Here is a 17,412-nt window from a genome sequence, read left to right as displayed (position 1 = left end):
TACTTACTAATATTAGAACTTTCCTCATGTAGTAATCTGGTCAGCTTGTTTTATGCTATTAAGTTAATATTAGTGACTATTGCAGATGCAATGCATAAGATCATACAAATTTATATCATATTTTGTCTGTTCTTTTTAAATTACATTGTTAATGAACCAGAGAGACCAGAGAAAGCTTAGACACACAGAGACCTCAAGAATTACTGTATGGATCTCAACAATGGTGATATGCTTCATGCCGCAGTGCATTCTGGGGGACATGGATGAGTTTTGTGTGATGTACCCAGAATACATTGCAGCATGAAGCATGCCACCATTGTTGAGATTCATACACTGAATCCTGATGTTTGTGTGACAAAACAAAAGTGTATATTTTTTTCACACCATTGAAATAATCTGCTTTAAACTCAGCTTTGTCTCAGGCTGTTTAGCCATTAAGTTGCTTTAATAAATTATATGTAACTAACACTTTACATTAGATTTGGTGAAAAAGGGTAAACAGACCACATATGTGATGATGTGTTACTCATCAGCAAGCAACCAGCACCATCAAACCACATGTTTTCTTGCTGTTTTTGCCACAATAAAGATTACAGCAGTTAAAGAACAACACTGATAAGTCAAGTGTCAAATTGAACAACTAAAGGCAACACTTACCACCATTATGGTGACATCAAACCAAACTATTACTTTAAACAAGGCAAGGCATCTGCTTAAATCTTAATTAGAATGTTAGGGGACAATGTTCTAATAATGTTATTAATAAATATTTTTGGAATGTTTTTAGAGAATGTTATCCTATCTTTTGAGAGAATGTTCTGGGAACAAAAATAAAACTACCCGCTAAAAACATTGTTAGAACAATCATGGTAATGTTCTGAGAACATTTTTAGAACACAAAAATTCTAGCTGGGATGTGGTCGAAACGCTGTTATTTTCATCTCGGAGTCCAATCATCTTTGTTTGGGCTTCCCAGGGACGCTGTACTTGGAGATTAATGGTTACAATTTATGTTTAACTCGGTTCCCGAAAATTATAATCCACAAAAAAATTGAATGCGATTTTCATGTGCATCTCGTCAGTGACTATAAGTACATCTCCAACAGTTTTCAAAACAAATCCTGCCCACTTGCTTCTCAAAACTAGCCCAATCGCGTTTCCAGGAGGGCCGCATGCGCTCAGCTGCTGTTGAATCACAACACAGGAACCGCTGGCACAATCAGAACTCATTACGTATTTCTGAAGGAGGGACTTTAAAGAACAAGGAAGTCATCAGCCCGTTTTTATGACAGTGAAAACAGTGGTATACAGATAGGTGAATTGTGTGAAAAATACTGTTTTTTAACACGCGAAACATGAACACATGTTATATTGCACACTGTAAACACAATCAAAGCTTAAAAAAAGCACGAAAAACAGGACCTTTAATATAAGACTTTTTGTTTTTAATGCAATATTTGAAATATATAATCTTATTTATATAGAATTACACTCTTATTTTGTAGTTCAATGGGGTTTCTTGTTCATTTTTCTTCCATTGGATGTGTGTAGGGTAAACATTTGAATTTGAGTATGTCACATTTACGCGAAAATACCAAAAAACGCCCCAGAACTTAAGGGGTTAAAGTAACATGCACAACACTGGTTATTTTAATATGCCAAGAATTTTCTGTTTGATTCTTTATTTCTATGAAATCATTAGTTTTGTTGCCACAACAGTTTTACATTGCGATGAGTGAGGAAACAATGTGCAGTGATGATGTGCAATGTTGCGAAAGTGAAGTGTTGCAAAAGCATCTAAAATAGTCATACTTCATTTGATTAACATGATTTCTACCATTATACCAAAACAAAGAAAATGGGAAATTAATGCTTCACAACATCATCCTGTGCCGTTAAAGACCTTGATATGGTGACATTTCTTTGTGAAGACAGCATAGCACATGAATTATGATTAACAAAAACAGAAAAATCATATACAGTTAAGTTAAACTCTCTTGATGCCTCACAATAATGCTTCCCTTTTCTTGGTTTGACGTCTGTCTGTTCACACCACATCACATCCTGTGCTCAGTCTGCAGTATGAGCATGGTTTAATTTTCCTTACTTTTGTCTTAACATCAGCTGAATGGAGTGTTCATTTTGGTCATTCAGTTTTTTTTTTCATTCAGTATTATTATTTTTATTGAACTAATATTAATTTATTAATAGCCTTCTCTGACCATCTTTTCTACACATTCAACATGGCACAGAGACAGAAGAAAGGTAACACTTTCATTTTGACTTGGTGACTTTGCGCATAGGTGTATTTTTTTATTGTATTTTATTTTGACTTTTGAGTTTCTGAAATCTGTTTATTGGATATCAGTCTATCAAGGCACCACATATTGCACTGTTTACTGATTACTGACACAAATGCATCACATTACCTGGTCTTCCTCTCTTTGTAACAGATGGAACATTTTCAAATGCAGCAAAACAATCCACAGACTCCATTACAAGGTTTAGATTCATTGTGTTTGGAAGTGATGAGGTTCTGATTAATGAAGCTTGTGATACTATTCTTAGATCAGCAGATAGAATGGATGGCACTAAATATGGAACATGTGAGTTAAGAGAGGCGTGTGTTAGCGGAAGACTTGTCTCTGTAGTAAAAACTCCTGCTTATGGGCTGGAACAATTGAAAACTTACCTGGCCTTCAGAAATAGAGTCAGAACTATGAAGAGAGACATGGAGTTTTGTTACTCACTGGTCTTTCCTGGGCCTCACGCTTTTCTTTTAGTGCTTGGAGATGTGCGTAACTCTGGTAAAGAGCATTACATTTTACGAGCTCTCAGTGAAGTGTTTGGCCAGGAGGCATTAGACTACAGTATGGTCTTATTTATGCATGAATACAAGGACAGTGATATAGGCAGCAACCGATGTGTGCAAAAGTGCAGGAAAAGGTTCCACATTTTAAAGAACAATGAGGAAAATGTTCTAAAGCTATTGCATGACGCTACTGAGACAATGATAAAACAGAGAAAAGGGAGTTTTTTTACAAAAGATTTTGACTTGCTAGTCAAAGCTGAAGCTTACTTTAAGATAGAATTTGATGCTAAATATGAGAAGCGGGAGAGTATACTGAGAGGAAATTTGGCAGAAATGAAAACAACAGAGGAAAATCTGAGAACAAAAGTTACAGAAATGGAAAAACTGAATTCTGAAAACATGAGAGAACTACAAGATCTGCATAAAGAACTGGATGCTCAGAAAGCCAGAGTGGATCAGTTAAACACAGAATTAGATGATTCCCAAAGCAGAGAGAAATATTTAAGTCAACAGATGGATGCTCTCAAAAAGAAAAAAAATGAACTGAAGGGGGAGCTGTATGGCCTCAGGTATTATAAGAGGAAGTTAGATGTAAAACTGACTGCATTCAACAGGCGAGAGAGAAAGATGATCCTGCTCACAAAAATACAGTTAGAGCCTAACAGATTACAAGAGCAAAAAGAAGCAGGCCTACAGGCTCCTGCGCAAGAAGAGCATGACAGACAAAAAACTTCAGACAGAAGAGAGGTGGAGCTGGATGAGAGAGAGAAGAAACTGCTGCAGGCCTCTGGATCACAACATGTTGATCACATCTCTACAGCTGTTACTCCCTCTTGTGGTAAGAGTTTCACCAAAGGAATGATCACTTAGAAGTGAAACACAGTCACATTCAAGATTCATATCAACATCATCCACAAACACACAGTTCTGATATAATACAATTCATCTTCAGCACTACATCTGGTAAAGTAGTATTTTAAACCCTGCAAACCTCTTTCTGTCAAATGTTTTGCTCGTAAAGTGGACACCTTTCTTTGCAATATGTGGCCTTTCACTTTTATTTTGTTTTCTTAAATTATGAATAACATGTTCTGTTCAGTCATAGTATCTGAAGACAAACCCAAATCTCAAGAAGACACTGGATCACTTGAGTCTGAAGGACTGAAACTTGTGAGACAAGACAGCAAGAAATTAGATCCACCTATTAGTAAGTATTATTTCGTGGATTTGTAGAAAACTGGTCCTCTGGACTTACGTTGTGTCAACTTCTTTGATAAAACCTTCCTTTGTTATGGATGTCACCATTTTTATTTACTTAGACAAACATACCTTGAAACTGCAGTCATATGATAAAACAATTAAACCAAGCATGACAAGAGCAATGAAATATAGAATTACATAAATTAACAACAATAATAAAATGATTAAATGACAAGTTATGCAAATCAAATGACAAATAAATAATTAAAAATTATAAATGACCAGATCATAGAAATAACAAGATATTTGGTTGCTCTATTAAAAAAAAACACACAAGCACAGGCTGCTGAGAATGCTTATCCTTCAAAGTACTGTATTTGAACTCAAGACGTCATTGTGTTTTTTCAGTGTCTGAAAACAAAGTCAAACCTCAGAGTGAAAGAGAATGTGAGATGGAAAGTAGAATAACAGATTCACAAACCAGCAGATTACTTCAAGGTGAAGGACTGAAACCTGTGAGACAGAACAGCCTTCAAGATCCACCCAACAGTAAGTATTTCACATAACAAGCAAGTAACCTTTTGCTGTTTTGCTTGTTAAGTGTGTTTGTGCATCTTATTTTACAATGAATAACATTTGCTTTAATTTTTTGTATGATGACATTCAGACATTTTGTGGCTTAAAAATTGTCCAAATACTTCCAAATAAGCTTTTAGTTTTGAATATGCTGTTCTTTTCAATCATAGTGTCTGAAGACACACTCAAACCTCAAGAAAACACTGGATACTTTGAGTGTGAAGGACTGGAACTTGTGAGACCAAAACAGCAAGGAATTACTGTAGATTCACTTAATGGTAAGAATTATTTTATGGAAACGTAGAAAATGTTTATTACATAAAAGGTTTTTAGGCCTGTTACTCATTTCATGGGGGTGTTGGAGGGAGGGGGACAAGTAAAAAAAAAATGCTAGCGGAGAAAGAGTTAAATTGAGTGACCTGCACTCTTTGCTGATAAAACTGTAGTTATGCAAAAGTATGTGATTTTTTTTCTCTTTTTCTCTTTCCATTCAGTTTTCTCGAGTGAAAAGTGCCAATATCCGTCAGAACTGAGTTAGCATGAAATGGGAAATGCTTCATGTACTCCCACATGATAGCAGTGCATGTGTTTCATGAACTGTAAGACATATATATATATATATATATATATATATATATATATCGCATATTTGTGCTTTAGTAACTGTATTAGTAAGAAAAAGAAATAGAAATAGTAAGAAATGTCTGTAATTGGTTTTGATATGGTTTTTGATGTTTTCTCAGAATATTTTATGTGTATTAGTAACAGGTATGTTGATCAGGGTTACAATGAGTATCTTTTTTTCATGAAAAATGTGGTATAGAGGATATTGAACACAAAATGAAAATTTTAATTCCTTGATTTATCATATCATCTGATCACATGCCTGTGTATCTGTTTACATCATTGTGAAATATGAAACCTTGTCTAAAGTACTCCCTTGAAGGTTTTAAACTTTGAGCTAAACTGAGCAACAATGTGATCTTTTTTTCTAAAGCCTGTGAAGTTTTGTAGGATTGTACTATAAACATGCTATGTGTAAATAAATAATGGCATAGATTTATTAACACTAATACATTTTTTTGTTTCAATTTATTGTAAACTTATCTTGCTATTTTTATTGCAGATTGTAAACCGCAGTAATGCCTTTTTTTCTTTTAATAAACCAGCTGTAAACACAAATGCATTAACAATGCCGTGAAATAAAAATACACAAAGTTAAGACACAACTGTCAAAGGCACGGCACCTATAATAAGATTAAGAAAGTAAAAGTACAAAACGGACATTACGAAACATGACAACTTGCTATATCATATCGGAATTCATTGGGTAAGTTAAAAAAAACATTGAAATGTGCTCTGAAAGTCCATGCTCTCTCTCTGCTGCTTCTGGTATTTTCTAACTGTGCCACGTGTTAAGTCATGTGGGTGCACGTGGTCGCGGCGAAATTCGGCACAATGAGGGCCACAATGCAGTGCCAGGCCAAAGTAGTTTATTACTCAAAACCTGTTAACAGCAAATCTTGTCTGATACATAAAATACCCAGAACTCTATAAACAGTCTTTTGTCAAACAAAACGTTTATTAAGAAAAGCCAAAGAAAGGGTAGAAGCTGGAAAAAAAACTGATGATGATAGAAAAGGAGCTGAGTTTACTGAATAATATTAATTCTATCAGAAAGACTGATAACGTTTATGAGTAAACGTTTACCATATTATTCCCTATTATAACATCCAAGATGGAGCTGCGTGTGTGGTAGCCTGTTGCTGCAGCTCTGAGCTTTTTTCTGTGAATCTTAGTATAGGCATATTTCTTTTGTTTTGTTTTCTTTTTCTTCCTTAAAAACTATCTTTCTTTAATGTATGGGCACATGGATGTAACTTTGCAATGGGAGAATCATTCGGCTGCGGCTCCATTGTTTACACACGGGAACAGCTGTTAGCACTGAGGCACACTAGGATATCTTCTACTGAAAGACAGGAGATCCCTGAGGATTTATTTAAAAGAAGAAGAAGGGGATGCAGAGGTGGAGTTAAACGTCGAGAAAGGAAAAGACGGTACAAACCATGCATCCCATCTGTTATTATGGGGAATGTGAGATCTCTCCCCAATAAGATGGAAGAGCTAACGGCCCTAACCCGGCTGCAGAGGGAATACAGGGAGTGCAGTGTCATGTGCTTCACGGAGACGTGGCTGAATGAACTCATTACGGACTCACTGGTTACACTGGATGGCTTTCAACTTGTGAGAGCGGACAGGAGAGCAAAGGAGAGCGGTAAGAGGAGGGGTGGGGGAATTGCGATGTTTGTGAACAATAGATGGTGTAACCCTGGGCACATCTGTGTTAAGGAACAGCTCTGCACTAAAGACATTGAGTTGCTAGCGGTTAGCATGTGGCCATATTACATTCCGAGGGAGTTTTCACACATTATTGCGATAACTGTCTACATCCCCCCCTCGGCTGATGCTTCAGCTGCATGTGAGCTACTTCACGTACTTGTGTCGCAACTGCAGACATCAAACCCACAGTCCTTCTTCCTCATCTCCGGAGACTTTAATCATGCTCTCTTGTCTTCAACACTTCCTACCTTTACCCAGTATGTTAAATGCCACACAAGGGAAAATAAAACTTTGGATCTGCTGTATGCCAATATTAAAGAGGCATATAACTCTTTACCCCTCCCCCCGCTGGGCCGCTCAGATCATAACCTGGTCCATCTTCTGTCTAATTACATACCTTTGGTGAGTAAACAACCTCCCACCACTAAGTATGTGAGGAAATGGTCTGAGGAGGCCAGTGAAGCACTGAGAGACTGCTGTGAGACCACAGACTGGGAAATGTTCTGTGATTCTCATGGGGAGGACATTGACACTCTTACTCATTGTGTTACTGACTACTTAAATTTCTGTGTGGAGAACACCATACCTAAGAAGAAGGTTCGGTGTTTCTCCAACAACAAACCTTGGGTGACTTCAGAACTCAAAGCCCTGCTGAATGAAAAGAAAAGACTTTTTAAATCTGGGGGAAAAGAAGAGTTGAAGACGGTCCAAAAACAACTAAGATGGGAGATTAGGAAAGGAAAAGACAGTTACAGGAAGAAGTTGGAGTCACGCCTCCAACAAAACAACATAAGGGAGGTTTGGAGGGGTCTGAAAACCATCTCTGGTCAGAACAAAGTCAGTGGCAGAGGCTTTGTTTCTGGTGACTGTGACAGGGCAAATGAATTAAATCTTTTTTTCAATAGATTTGATTCTAGCCCCTCTCCTCCCACCTCCAACCAGACTTCAGACTTGTCGGGAGCTTCTATACCTCCCTCTAGCAGCCTCTCTCTGACAGTCAATCAGGTGAGGATGGAGCTAAAAAAGATCAAGGCAAGAAAGGCACCAGGCCCGGATGGAATCTGCCCCAGAATGCTTAAAGATTGTGCAGATCAGCTCAGCGAAGTCATCCTGCACATCTTCAACTTGAGCCTGAGTCTGGAGCGAGTTCCAGTTCTTTGGAAGACTTCGTGTGTTGTTCCAGTTCCAAAAACTGCACATCCCAGGGAGCCCAATCACTTCAGACCAGTTGCCTTAACTTCACACCTGATGAAGACCTTGGAGAGGATTGTACTACGACATCTGAGAACCGTGGTGAGTTCAGAACTGGATCCCCTACAGTTCGCTTACCAACCAGGCATAGGGGTGGAGGATGCCATCATCTATCTTTCACACAGAGCACTGTCACATCTGGAGAGCACTGGCAGCACTGTGAGGGTCATGTTTTTTGATTTTTCCAGTGCTTTCAATACAATTCAACCATCACTGCTCTGGAAGAAGCTATTGGGAGCTGGTGTTGACCAACACCTGTCTGCATGGACCATCAGTTACCTCACGGACAGACCACAGTATGTAAGGCTCCAGGACTGTGTGTCTGATGTGGTGATGAGCAGCACAGGAGCACCACAGGGGACAGTGCTTGCTCCTTTTCTCTACACCCTGTATACAGCAGACTTCAGGTATAACACAAGCAGCTGTCACATGCAGAAGTTCTCAGATGATACTGCCATTGTTGGGAGGGTTTCAGAGGAGAATGACCAGGGGTACTGGGAGGTCATCGGGGACTTTGTCAACTGGTGTGAGTTAAACCACCTTCACATCAATGCCAGCAAGGCTAAGGAGATGGTAGTTGACTTTCGCCGGAGGCCACCTGGTGCTACACCGGTGAACATCCAGGGTGTTGACATTGAGATGGTGGAGACATACAAATACCTGGGTGTTCACCTTAACAAGAAACTAGACTGGTCCACAAGCACAGATGTCCTGTACAAGAAGGGCCAAAGCCGTCTCCATCTGCTGAGGATTCTGAGTTCTTTCGGTGTGTGCAGGTCTCTGTTAAAAACTTTTTATGACTCTGTGGTGGCATCTGCAATATTTTATGCAGTAGTATGCTGGGGAGCTGGGAGTACAGAAAGGGACAGGAAAAAGCTTAATAAACTGGTGAAGAAGGCTAGCTCTGTTCTGGTCTGCCCTCTGGACACCATAGAGGAGGTGGGGGAGAGGAGGATGTTAGCCAGGTTGACATCTATTATGGGCAACACTTCTCACCCCCTGCATGAGACTGTGAGCTCCTTGAGCAGCTCCTTCAGTAGCAGACTGCTGCACCCTCAGTGTAAGAATGAGCGCTTCCGCAGGTCCTTCATTCCAGCAGCAGTCAGACTTTTTAATGCAACATCATAATGCAGCACTGCAAGCTGCTTCTGAACTTTAAGTAGCACCGGACAATTATTCTGCATTATATGTATTTCTTTATCTTTTTATTACGTGTGTCACCTACAATTGTGCAATATGTAACCTTCGTTTATTTACATTATACTTATTTGTATAATTGTATATTTGTATTTATATACTGTCTGTTTACATAAGGTTGGTTATTGTGTGAATACAGTTGTTCTCTAATTATAATTATTACTGTTATTGTAACCACTCTTATTCTATTCTATTCTATTCTATTTTTTATTTTTGAGCTGCTGTAACACAGAAATTTCCCCAATGTGGGATTAATAAAGTCTATCAATCAATCAATCAATCAATCAATCATATTCTAAAAGTTTTACAGATGGTAAATCATGTATAGTTATATAAAGGTTTTTTGGACACGTTAAGGGATTTTGGGATCAAACAGCCCATAAACACTTATAGATGAGCATACAAATTGATGAAGACAGAAGTATATGAGAACTAATATTTGGGCTTTTGTGATTTTAGCTTAGTAATATTTTTTCTTCAATATTTTTATTATTTTAAGGGGATTTTACTGAACATTAACCTAATACACATATAAATGTTTGCTGCAGAGTGAAAACTTAAAGGTGCCATATGCATTGATACAACATTTTAAATTGCTCTCTGATGTCTAAATAGAAGGAATGTGGCTTAGGTAAGGGCAAAAATTCTCCAGAAACGGTTTTACGTGTCCATTTACAGCCCAGCAGGGCTTAATTTGTGCTGGAACAAAGCCGGATCCGGCACCTCCGAAATCCGATCCGGCACCTTTTTGGCGGATCCCCCTCCTCCAGGGGTGGCGTTTAAGTATGGCAGACAGATATGTGCCGTGAAAAATTTACCAAAATTCATATTTCTAGTATAATTCGTTATTATTATTTTAAATCAGAGGGTTTTACAAATATTTAACCAATGATAAGTATTTAAAAGAGCTTGTCAGTAAAACTTCATTTCGCCATTGGATCCTCAAGCTCTAAGCGAAACCTGACGCACCGCCTGCATGAGACAGATCTCCGCTTATTCGCAAAGCAAGGGTAATGGTAAATGGTAAATGGACTGCATTTATATAGCGCTTTCAACAGACCACATGGCCATCCAAAGCGCTTTACAATTTGCCTCACATTCACCCATTCACACACCGACTGCGGTGTCAGCCATTCAAGGCGCCATCCAGCTCGTCGGGAGCAGCTGGGGTTAGGTGTCTTGCTCAAGGACACCTCGACACTTGGTCAGGTGGAGCCGGGGATTGAACCACCAACCTTCTGGTTTGTAGACAACCTACATGAACCACTGAGCCACTGCCGCCCCATAGGCTAATGTCTTTGTGTGTTTGAAGACTGGAGAAGAATGTTTTTTCCCTTCTAGCCAATATACTTTTGTACGTTTTGAATATAAGCGCTTTATCGTTTATATCATGAAACATTGGCCAAGTTTACTAAACAACAAGAAAAACTAAGCGCCCATATAGCAACAATAAACGTTATATAGCCTGTAAAAGGTGATGATAGCATATAATGTGCTAACGCATTCTCATCCCAAGGCGTCATATACTGACCCTCTTGACATTTCGTCAACATCCTACGCATATGGCACCCTCTAAAGGTGTGGGAAGTCGTGGCCTAATGGTTAGAGAGTCGGACTCCCAATCGAAAGGTTGTGAGTTCGAGTCCTGGGCTGGCAGGAATTGTGGGTGGGGGGAGTGCATGTACAGTTCTCTCTCCACCTTCAATACCACGACTTAGGTGCCCTTGAGCAAGGCATTGAACCCCCAACTGCTCCCCGGGTGCCGCAGCATAAATGGCTGCCCACTGCTCCGGGTGTGTGCTCACAGTGTGTGTGTTCACTGCTCTGTGTGTGTGCATTTCGGATGGGTTAAATGCAGAGCACAAATTCTGAGTATGGGTCACCATACTTGGCTGAATGTCACTTCACTCTAGCGTCAATATGAGACACAGATTATGGGTTAAGGTTAGGGTTAGGGTTAGACCGCTAGGAGGCGCCTTCTGGCCCATTTTTATCTGCTTCTAATATTGACGCTAGAGGGTGCCATGTGCGTAGGATGTTGACGAAATGTCAAAAGGGTCAGTATATGACGCCTTGGGATGAGAACGGTCTGAATGTGCTGCATTTGCCTCAGATGCAGACAAAACACAGATCTCCTCATTCGCCGGCCAAAGACCTTGTTAACTCCATTTGAGCTTGTTTTTCATAAAGCCTGATGTTAATTGCACATGTCTGACACAACACAAACACTGACGACGCAGTGTTGTTTAATATTTGACCCCCCCCCTGTATTTTAGTAGAGTGTGACATGAAACTGTTTTATTTGTCAACACCCATCAGACATCATCATATTGTGTGTATTTGGTTGCTTAAACTCAACAAACTACGAAAAATAACTCTTATAAAGGCTAATACTCGCGAGGCGGCTTTATACGCGCAAACTTTGGATGTGATTGCGAGGGCACAACATGTGGAGCGCGCGAGTACCAAATCGCTTAAAATCCTTAAAAGGTTTGCAAATGATACATTTTTGTGACAATGCAACAATTACCCGATTAGTCAAGTCAAGTGACAGTTCTGTCAGCTGTCCCGATCGAAATGCGAGTGAGTCTTGTATCGCAGCTTGCAGCAGGTGCGCAGACAAGATGCGCGATGTGAAGCGCGCTCCGAGAGAGTTTATGATTTCGAATGACTGATTGAATCTTGTTTGTGTGGATTTATTTTATTATTCACACCTACAAGCTATGTTGAATAAATGCAGGGATTTACCTCATTATAAACTTGAAAGCTGCGAGAATTATTAAAACCACAGAAATGTAGGACCTGATTAAATATAACTATTACACAGAGACTTTTTCAAAACGTTTTTAGGCCTGGAAATTGTTGTTTTAAAATCGCATGGCATTTTCATGACCTTACAGACCCTAAATGCAACTGATGCACGCTCTTAAAAGCACTTAAACTGGTCCAGCAATGTGACTGCGCGAATGTTCCGTTACCTCTCCCTCCTGTAATCACACGCCGGATCCGTTACCCCGCTTTGTTCCGGGACCTCGCAATTTACAAATTAAGCACTGCAGCCCAGGAAATTTGTCACTAGAATGAAATGGTCTGTTTTTACCTTATTTGGAAGGGTCATGAATAACAATGTTGTGCTCTGCTCTAATTGGCTCATTTCAGTGACTCACACAACAAACAGTGTCAGTGTCTGGCATGATCAATGGAGTGATCATGCATCCAACTTTATATGTTTGAGCCTGTATCAGAAGATACCAATTTTGAGAGATTTTGCAAGAATGTTTAGTGTCCGTGGTATGAGCATGATCTCTACAAGGCACTGGCCATGTGAATGAGGCTTGAGAGACAGTTGTGAGTGAGGGCCCTGACGCAGCCTCTGTGTTGCCAAATCCGTCTGTTATAAGCGTTTTTGGACTTGTCTTTTAGACAAGTAAACATAAAGCATGTTTACTTGTATCAGGTTATTCACTGATATATTTTCAGACATCATTAAAAACTACATTTTGTAAAAGTTGAAATTTAAATGTTGATTTGAAGTGTCAGTTATTATTATTGCAGTCATTTTATTACAATTTGGACAGGGAATCATTTTGTTAGACTACTCATATAGCTACAGCGTGATCAGTCATCACAAAAGTCACAAAAGTCATCAGAATAAATATCTGCTCAGTGTGACCAGGACAATATTGTAAAACATAGAATTGTCTATTTTGTTATTTTGCCGGAAATGCAGAAATAAGCTGTAATTTTGTTTTATTTGTAACTCTTGGGTAGAGTTTTATAATTTCTATTGCATAAACGATAAAACAGATCTCTGGGGTCCCCAAAAGTGTGTGGGCCCTTAGAATCTTCCTAACTCCCATTGCCCCTTAACGGTTAGTATAAATGTGTTTGTGTGTTTGTTCTGGTGTGTGTTTTTATTTATTTATCTACTTATTTAAATTAATGCTTATCCACCCACCCCTTAACCTTTTCCAGCACAATAAAAAAACAAAACAAAAAAGACAAAACAACCTCTGATCTCTCAGCACACAATAGCCATCATTGTGTCCTAAGGAATAGTTACATATTATTATATTATCTAAATAAATTGACTGTATGTTTTTTGTATTATGGTTATGCTTATTTTCAATAAACTTGTTAGCTTACCAGCTTCTTTTCCTAATGAGCTACAAGAAAGCTGTTCAACTTATTATTGCTGTTAATCCTAAAAATGTAGCTGTAAAAGTGCTCGTTTTGATTTTTATTTATTTAATAAAAGTAATGGAAATACTAGTCAAATTAAGCTGTATATCATATTAAACAAATAAAGGAAATGGCAAGAAATGTTTGCTTCCTGCATACCGTTAAAAATGTAATGTAAAAGGTTATTTAAAGTAATTTTTTTTGTTGTTGTTGTTTTGCCCTTGCCACCCCTATAAACTCTTAGACACACCCCTGCTTTGGATCCTGATGTGTGTCAGATACATGCATTTATTTCACTTCAGAAGATGAATACAGATGCTGACGTTGTTTCAGCTTGGATTAATTGATCGTTTTAAAAAATAACCTTTTTTTTTGTTCACAGCACAGTTAAGCAGGTAAGCAGAATTATTAATTTCTTTGTTAAGTTGAATATGTTGTGCTTGATGTTATGGTTGGATAATTTAGTATTCTGCCAGTCAAGGCCTGTTTTCTGACCTGTGCACACATCCGATGCACGTCCACAAAAAACTGCCTCTCATACACAAAATTATGCCAAAATACTTTGTCTTAAGTGAATAATAACAGTTGAGATAGAGATGTGTTTTAGCCTTAAGTTAACAGCAGCCTAATAATCCTGCTGCTGTCTGTGTCAGTAATATTAGGCAAAGGAACTAAAGAGAAATATTATTTTGGAATTTTAATAAAGATTACATTTGATTTGAACTTTGTTCAGTTTATTTGAGTTATTGGTTGAATGTTTATTTGTTAACTTGATGACTGACTGTTTACTTGTCTTATCAAATAAAATGTTTCAAATGTATATTAGGTTGCTTGTATTTTTATTAAAACCACATTAGGCAAAAGTTCCTTGTATAGGTAGGCTGCTGATTTTTGTTCACTGTATTCAGCTTCAAATAAATATTTTGCAAAATGTGATAGACTAAATACATTTGACATTTTATAAACCTTAATGAAATCAAAATGTTAGGAATCAGAATGAAGAAGTAGAATTGGAAATGGAATAGCTATTCACTATCCAACCGTACAACATTATCGTTTATATTTTTATAACACAACTGATAATCTTCAAAAGCCCTGGTTTCCTTTGTTGTTCTTCTTGTAATATGATATTACCAGTTATGTGAAAATAACGAAAAGAGCGTTTCACAAAAGCATAAAGGACTTATATTGAGATTCTCGAAAGTTCACACATACATGCTTTTTTCAAATGCATTTTAAAGCTATACCTTTGAGTGTTGTGCATTTACAGATTGAGCCAAAAAACGTCCAGAAGAAAATGGGGGGAGGAAGTGTAAGTCATATATATCTTTTTATACTTAAACATTTGGAACAGCTACTGCAGCTTATACACTTAATAAGCAATTCACATTCATTCAGTTTTTGTTTAAATATTAATTTACATTTGTTCATAGCGGATGCTGTATGTACACAGACAAATTACTTAAACTGATATAATGATAGTGCATAAAGGTTAAACTTTTTTCACAAAACAACTGGAGTGTTTTGGAATCTTAAGAATCTGATGCACAGTTTGAGATGACAAAATCTGAATTTGGAGATAAACAAGTGAAGATATGGACAAAAAAAACAACAACAAAAACACCCTGATGACGGCTTGTTAGTCGTTGCAGCGTGTTGGTGTGTGATCATAGGTTTTAAACATTACAGCCATAATAAAATAAAGTCTTTTTATATTTTAGTTATCATTGAGTGCAAATTAAGATGTATGTTTCAAAAGCTAAAGAGATGAGATAAAAAGATCCACATACAGTGGATAGAAGCATGATTTTCTTAATCAATGAATGAAGAGTCCATGAGAATCAAAATTTAATGTAATCTCTCATCATACAGTCCAGTCAGAGAGAAATTGAACTGCAAAGAAGAGCAAAGGAACTGGATGAAAGAGCGAGGGAACTGGATAGAAGAGCGATGGAAGGGAAGACAAAAGCTCCTAAGTGTAAGAATTATGTTATTGATTCACATTTTGATTGATGGATATTGTGGCATAAAATAAAAGATACACTAGCAAGTTCAAGCAAAAATAGACATGTATTTCCATATAAAACACTTTATTATCAATTATTTCTCTTACAAATGAAGAAAAGTAAAGGACAAAACAAATCTAAAAATGTTAAATATATAGCATGTACAGCACACAACACAGAGTTGTACAAAAATAGTACAAAACCTAATATTTGCAGAGAGAAACAAAAAATAGGCAATTACTGAAAGTAAGCACTGTAATTGCCCAGTGGTAAAAGATGAAAAAATATATATGTAGAACACATGTCCTGAACACAAATATTGAAAATAAAATAGTTTTTTAACTGTAAAATAACTTTTTCTCTTTTAGAAGAAATGCATCGTACCTATCTCTCTGCTTAAAATAAAGAAATATCCATGAACACACTATAGGAGTGCGTGAGGTTATCATGGAGTTCAAACAGTGTTGTTCTGATGCTCTTTAATGTTGTGTGCGACAGGTTGTGGTTGCTGCTTCATTCAAATATCATCACAGAAGACAGATCAATCAACTACCATGATCAATTCACAAGTTAGTAATGATAAAAATTCACATGTTGAAGGTAGGTTAAGTTTGAGTCTCAGGCCAAGCATTATGTAACTCATCAGACCCTCACACTCACCAGACTACTGATCACAGACTACATTTCCCATCATCTATTTTGTATCAATATAGTACTATCTTACTTAATATATTATGCATGACTATGAAAGTAATTAATATACTGATCAATATGCTGAATTATCCCCAAATACTGATTGGATGTATAAAGGCCCTCCCATTGGGCAGCACTGCTAGTTTTCCATTGAACTGCACCTGTTAACTGAAGCATTCCTATGAACTTTGGATGATTTCCAGAAGTTGACAGATTTAATGAATGTCTCCTGGGATCACCGCCAACCAATACTAGGCAGAAAGTTTTCTTAAAAATGGTTGATAAGGCCAAGTTTCATCATTAAAAAATACCAGATGGGCAAGTAATAAATTGTAGAAAACCAGATAAGGATAGCCTATAAGCAATAAAAAATAAACCGGAACTACCAATTATGATAAGAAAGAAGGGTATAATTTAGTGTGTAGTGCCTAAGAGGGGCCTAAAATCCCATAAAAAGTGACTTCCTAAGTGGGCTTCCGCTCAAGATTGATTGAGCATTGTCCTGGTGGGTCCCGCAGCGGAAGGGTTGCTTGAGCGGGTGTCTGCAGACTGAAAAAAAGTTCAAATGTTAGTCTCTCTGTCTGTCCATTGTATGTTAAAAGAAAACTCCACCGTCTTTCCATATTCCACTATGTTCTCTCCTCAATTTAGATGAGTACCTCTCTTGTCTCAGTGCGTGCACTCAATCACTGTAGCGTGCAATGCCACTATGCTAGCGTCTAGCTTAGCACCATTCATTTGTTAGGATACAAACAGGGATGAATTTAGAAGCCACCAAACACTTCCATGTTTTCCCTATTTAAAGACGGTTACATGAGTAGTTATACGAGTAACTATGATGACACAAAATAAAACGTGGCGATTTTATAAGCGGATAAAAAATGATAACTATAATGTATGGCGGAAGAGCACTTTGCAGCACTTGGACCTCGGCGCAGTAATATTAACTCCTCACGTTGGTTGTATTGATGGAAGTTAGAGGGAGACGGAAAGTTTTCAGGAGAAAATAAAAGGCCAAATGACATAGAAGGACATAGAAATTACATTTCAAAGAACAAAATAATAGGGCCACAGGGCGACGCAAGAGAAGTTGAGAAGGGTTTAATTGAAAAATGTTGTATACAAAGGAAGCTGATCATAGGCTTACGATTAATG

At 37.8% G+C, this 17,412-nt stretch overlaps 1 protein-coding gene and 1 long non-coding RNA gene across 3 annotated transcripts; both read left to right on the top strand.

Moving 5' to 3' along the window:
* The first annotated feature begins 1,960 nt into the window (after positions 1-1,960).
* On the top strand, positions 1,961-5,215 carry LOC132116624 (myosin-9-like). The gene is made up of 6 exons (XM_059525478.1): positions 1,961-2,265; positions 2,454-3,650; positions 3,912-4,019; positions 4,421-4,561; positions 4,759-4,866; positions 5,083-5,215. The coding sequence occupies exons 1-6, from the start codon at positions 2,244-2,246 to the stop codon at positions 5,124-5,126; spliced, it is 1,620 nt and encodes a 539-aa protein (XP_059381461.1). The 5' UTR covers positions 1,961-2,243; the 3' UTR covers positions 5,127-5,215.
* Positions 5,216-13,531: 8,316 nt separating this feature from the next.
* On the top strand, positions 13,532-16,699 carry LOC132116623 (uncharacterized). Of its 2 annotated transcripts, XR_009425665.1 has the most exons (4): positions 13,532-13,953; positions 14,829-14,870; positions 15,431-15,536; positions 16,063-16,699. It is a non-coding gene; the product is annotated as an uncharacterized LOC132116623 (long non-coding RNA). The 2 variants fall into 2 exon arrangements; XR_009425666.1 differs by lacking the exon at positions 13,532-13,953 and having other exon boundaries at positions 14,345-14,870.
* Positions 16,700-17,412: the final 713 nt, after the last annotated feature.

Source organism: Carassius carassius, chromosome 36 (assembly GCF_963082965.1).
Source record: "Carassius carassius chromosome 36, fCarCar2.1, whole genome shotgun sequence".
Lineage (NCBI taxonomy): Eukaryota > Metazoa > Chordata > Actinopteri > Cypriniformes > Cyprinidae > Carassius > Carassius carassius.
This window is presented reverse-complemented; position numbering and strand designations above follow the sequence as displayed.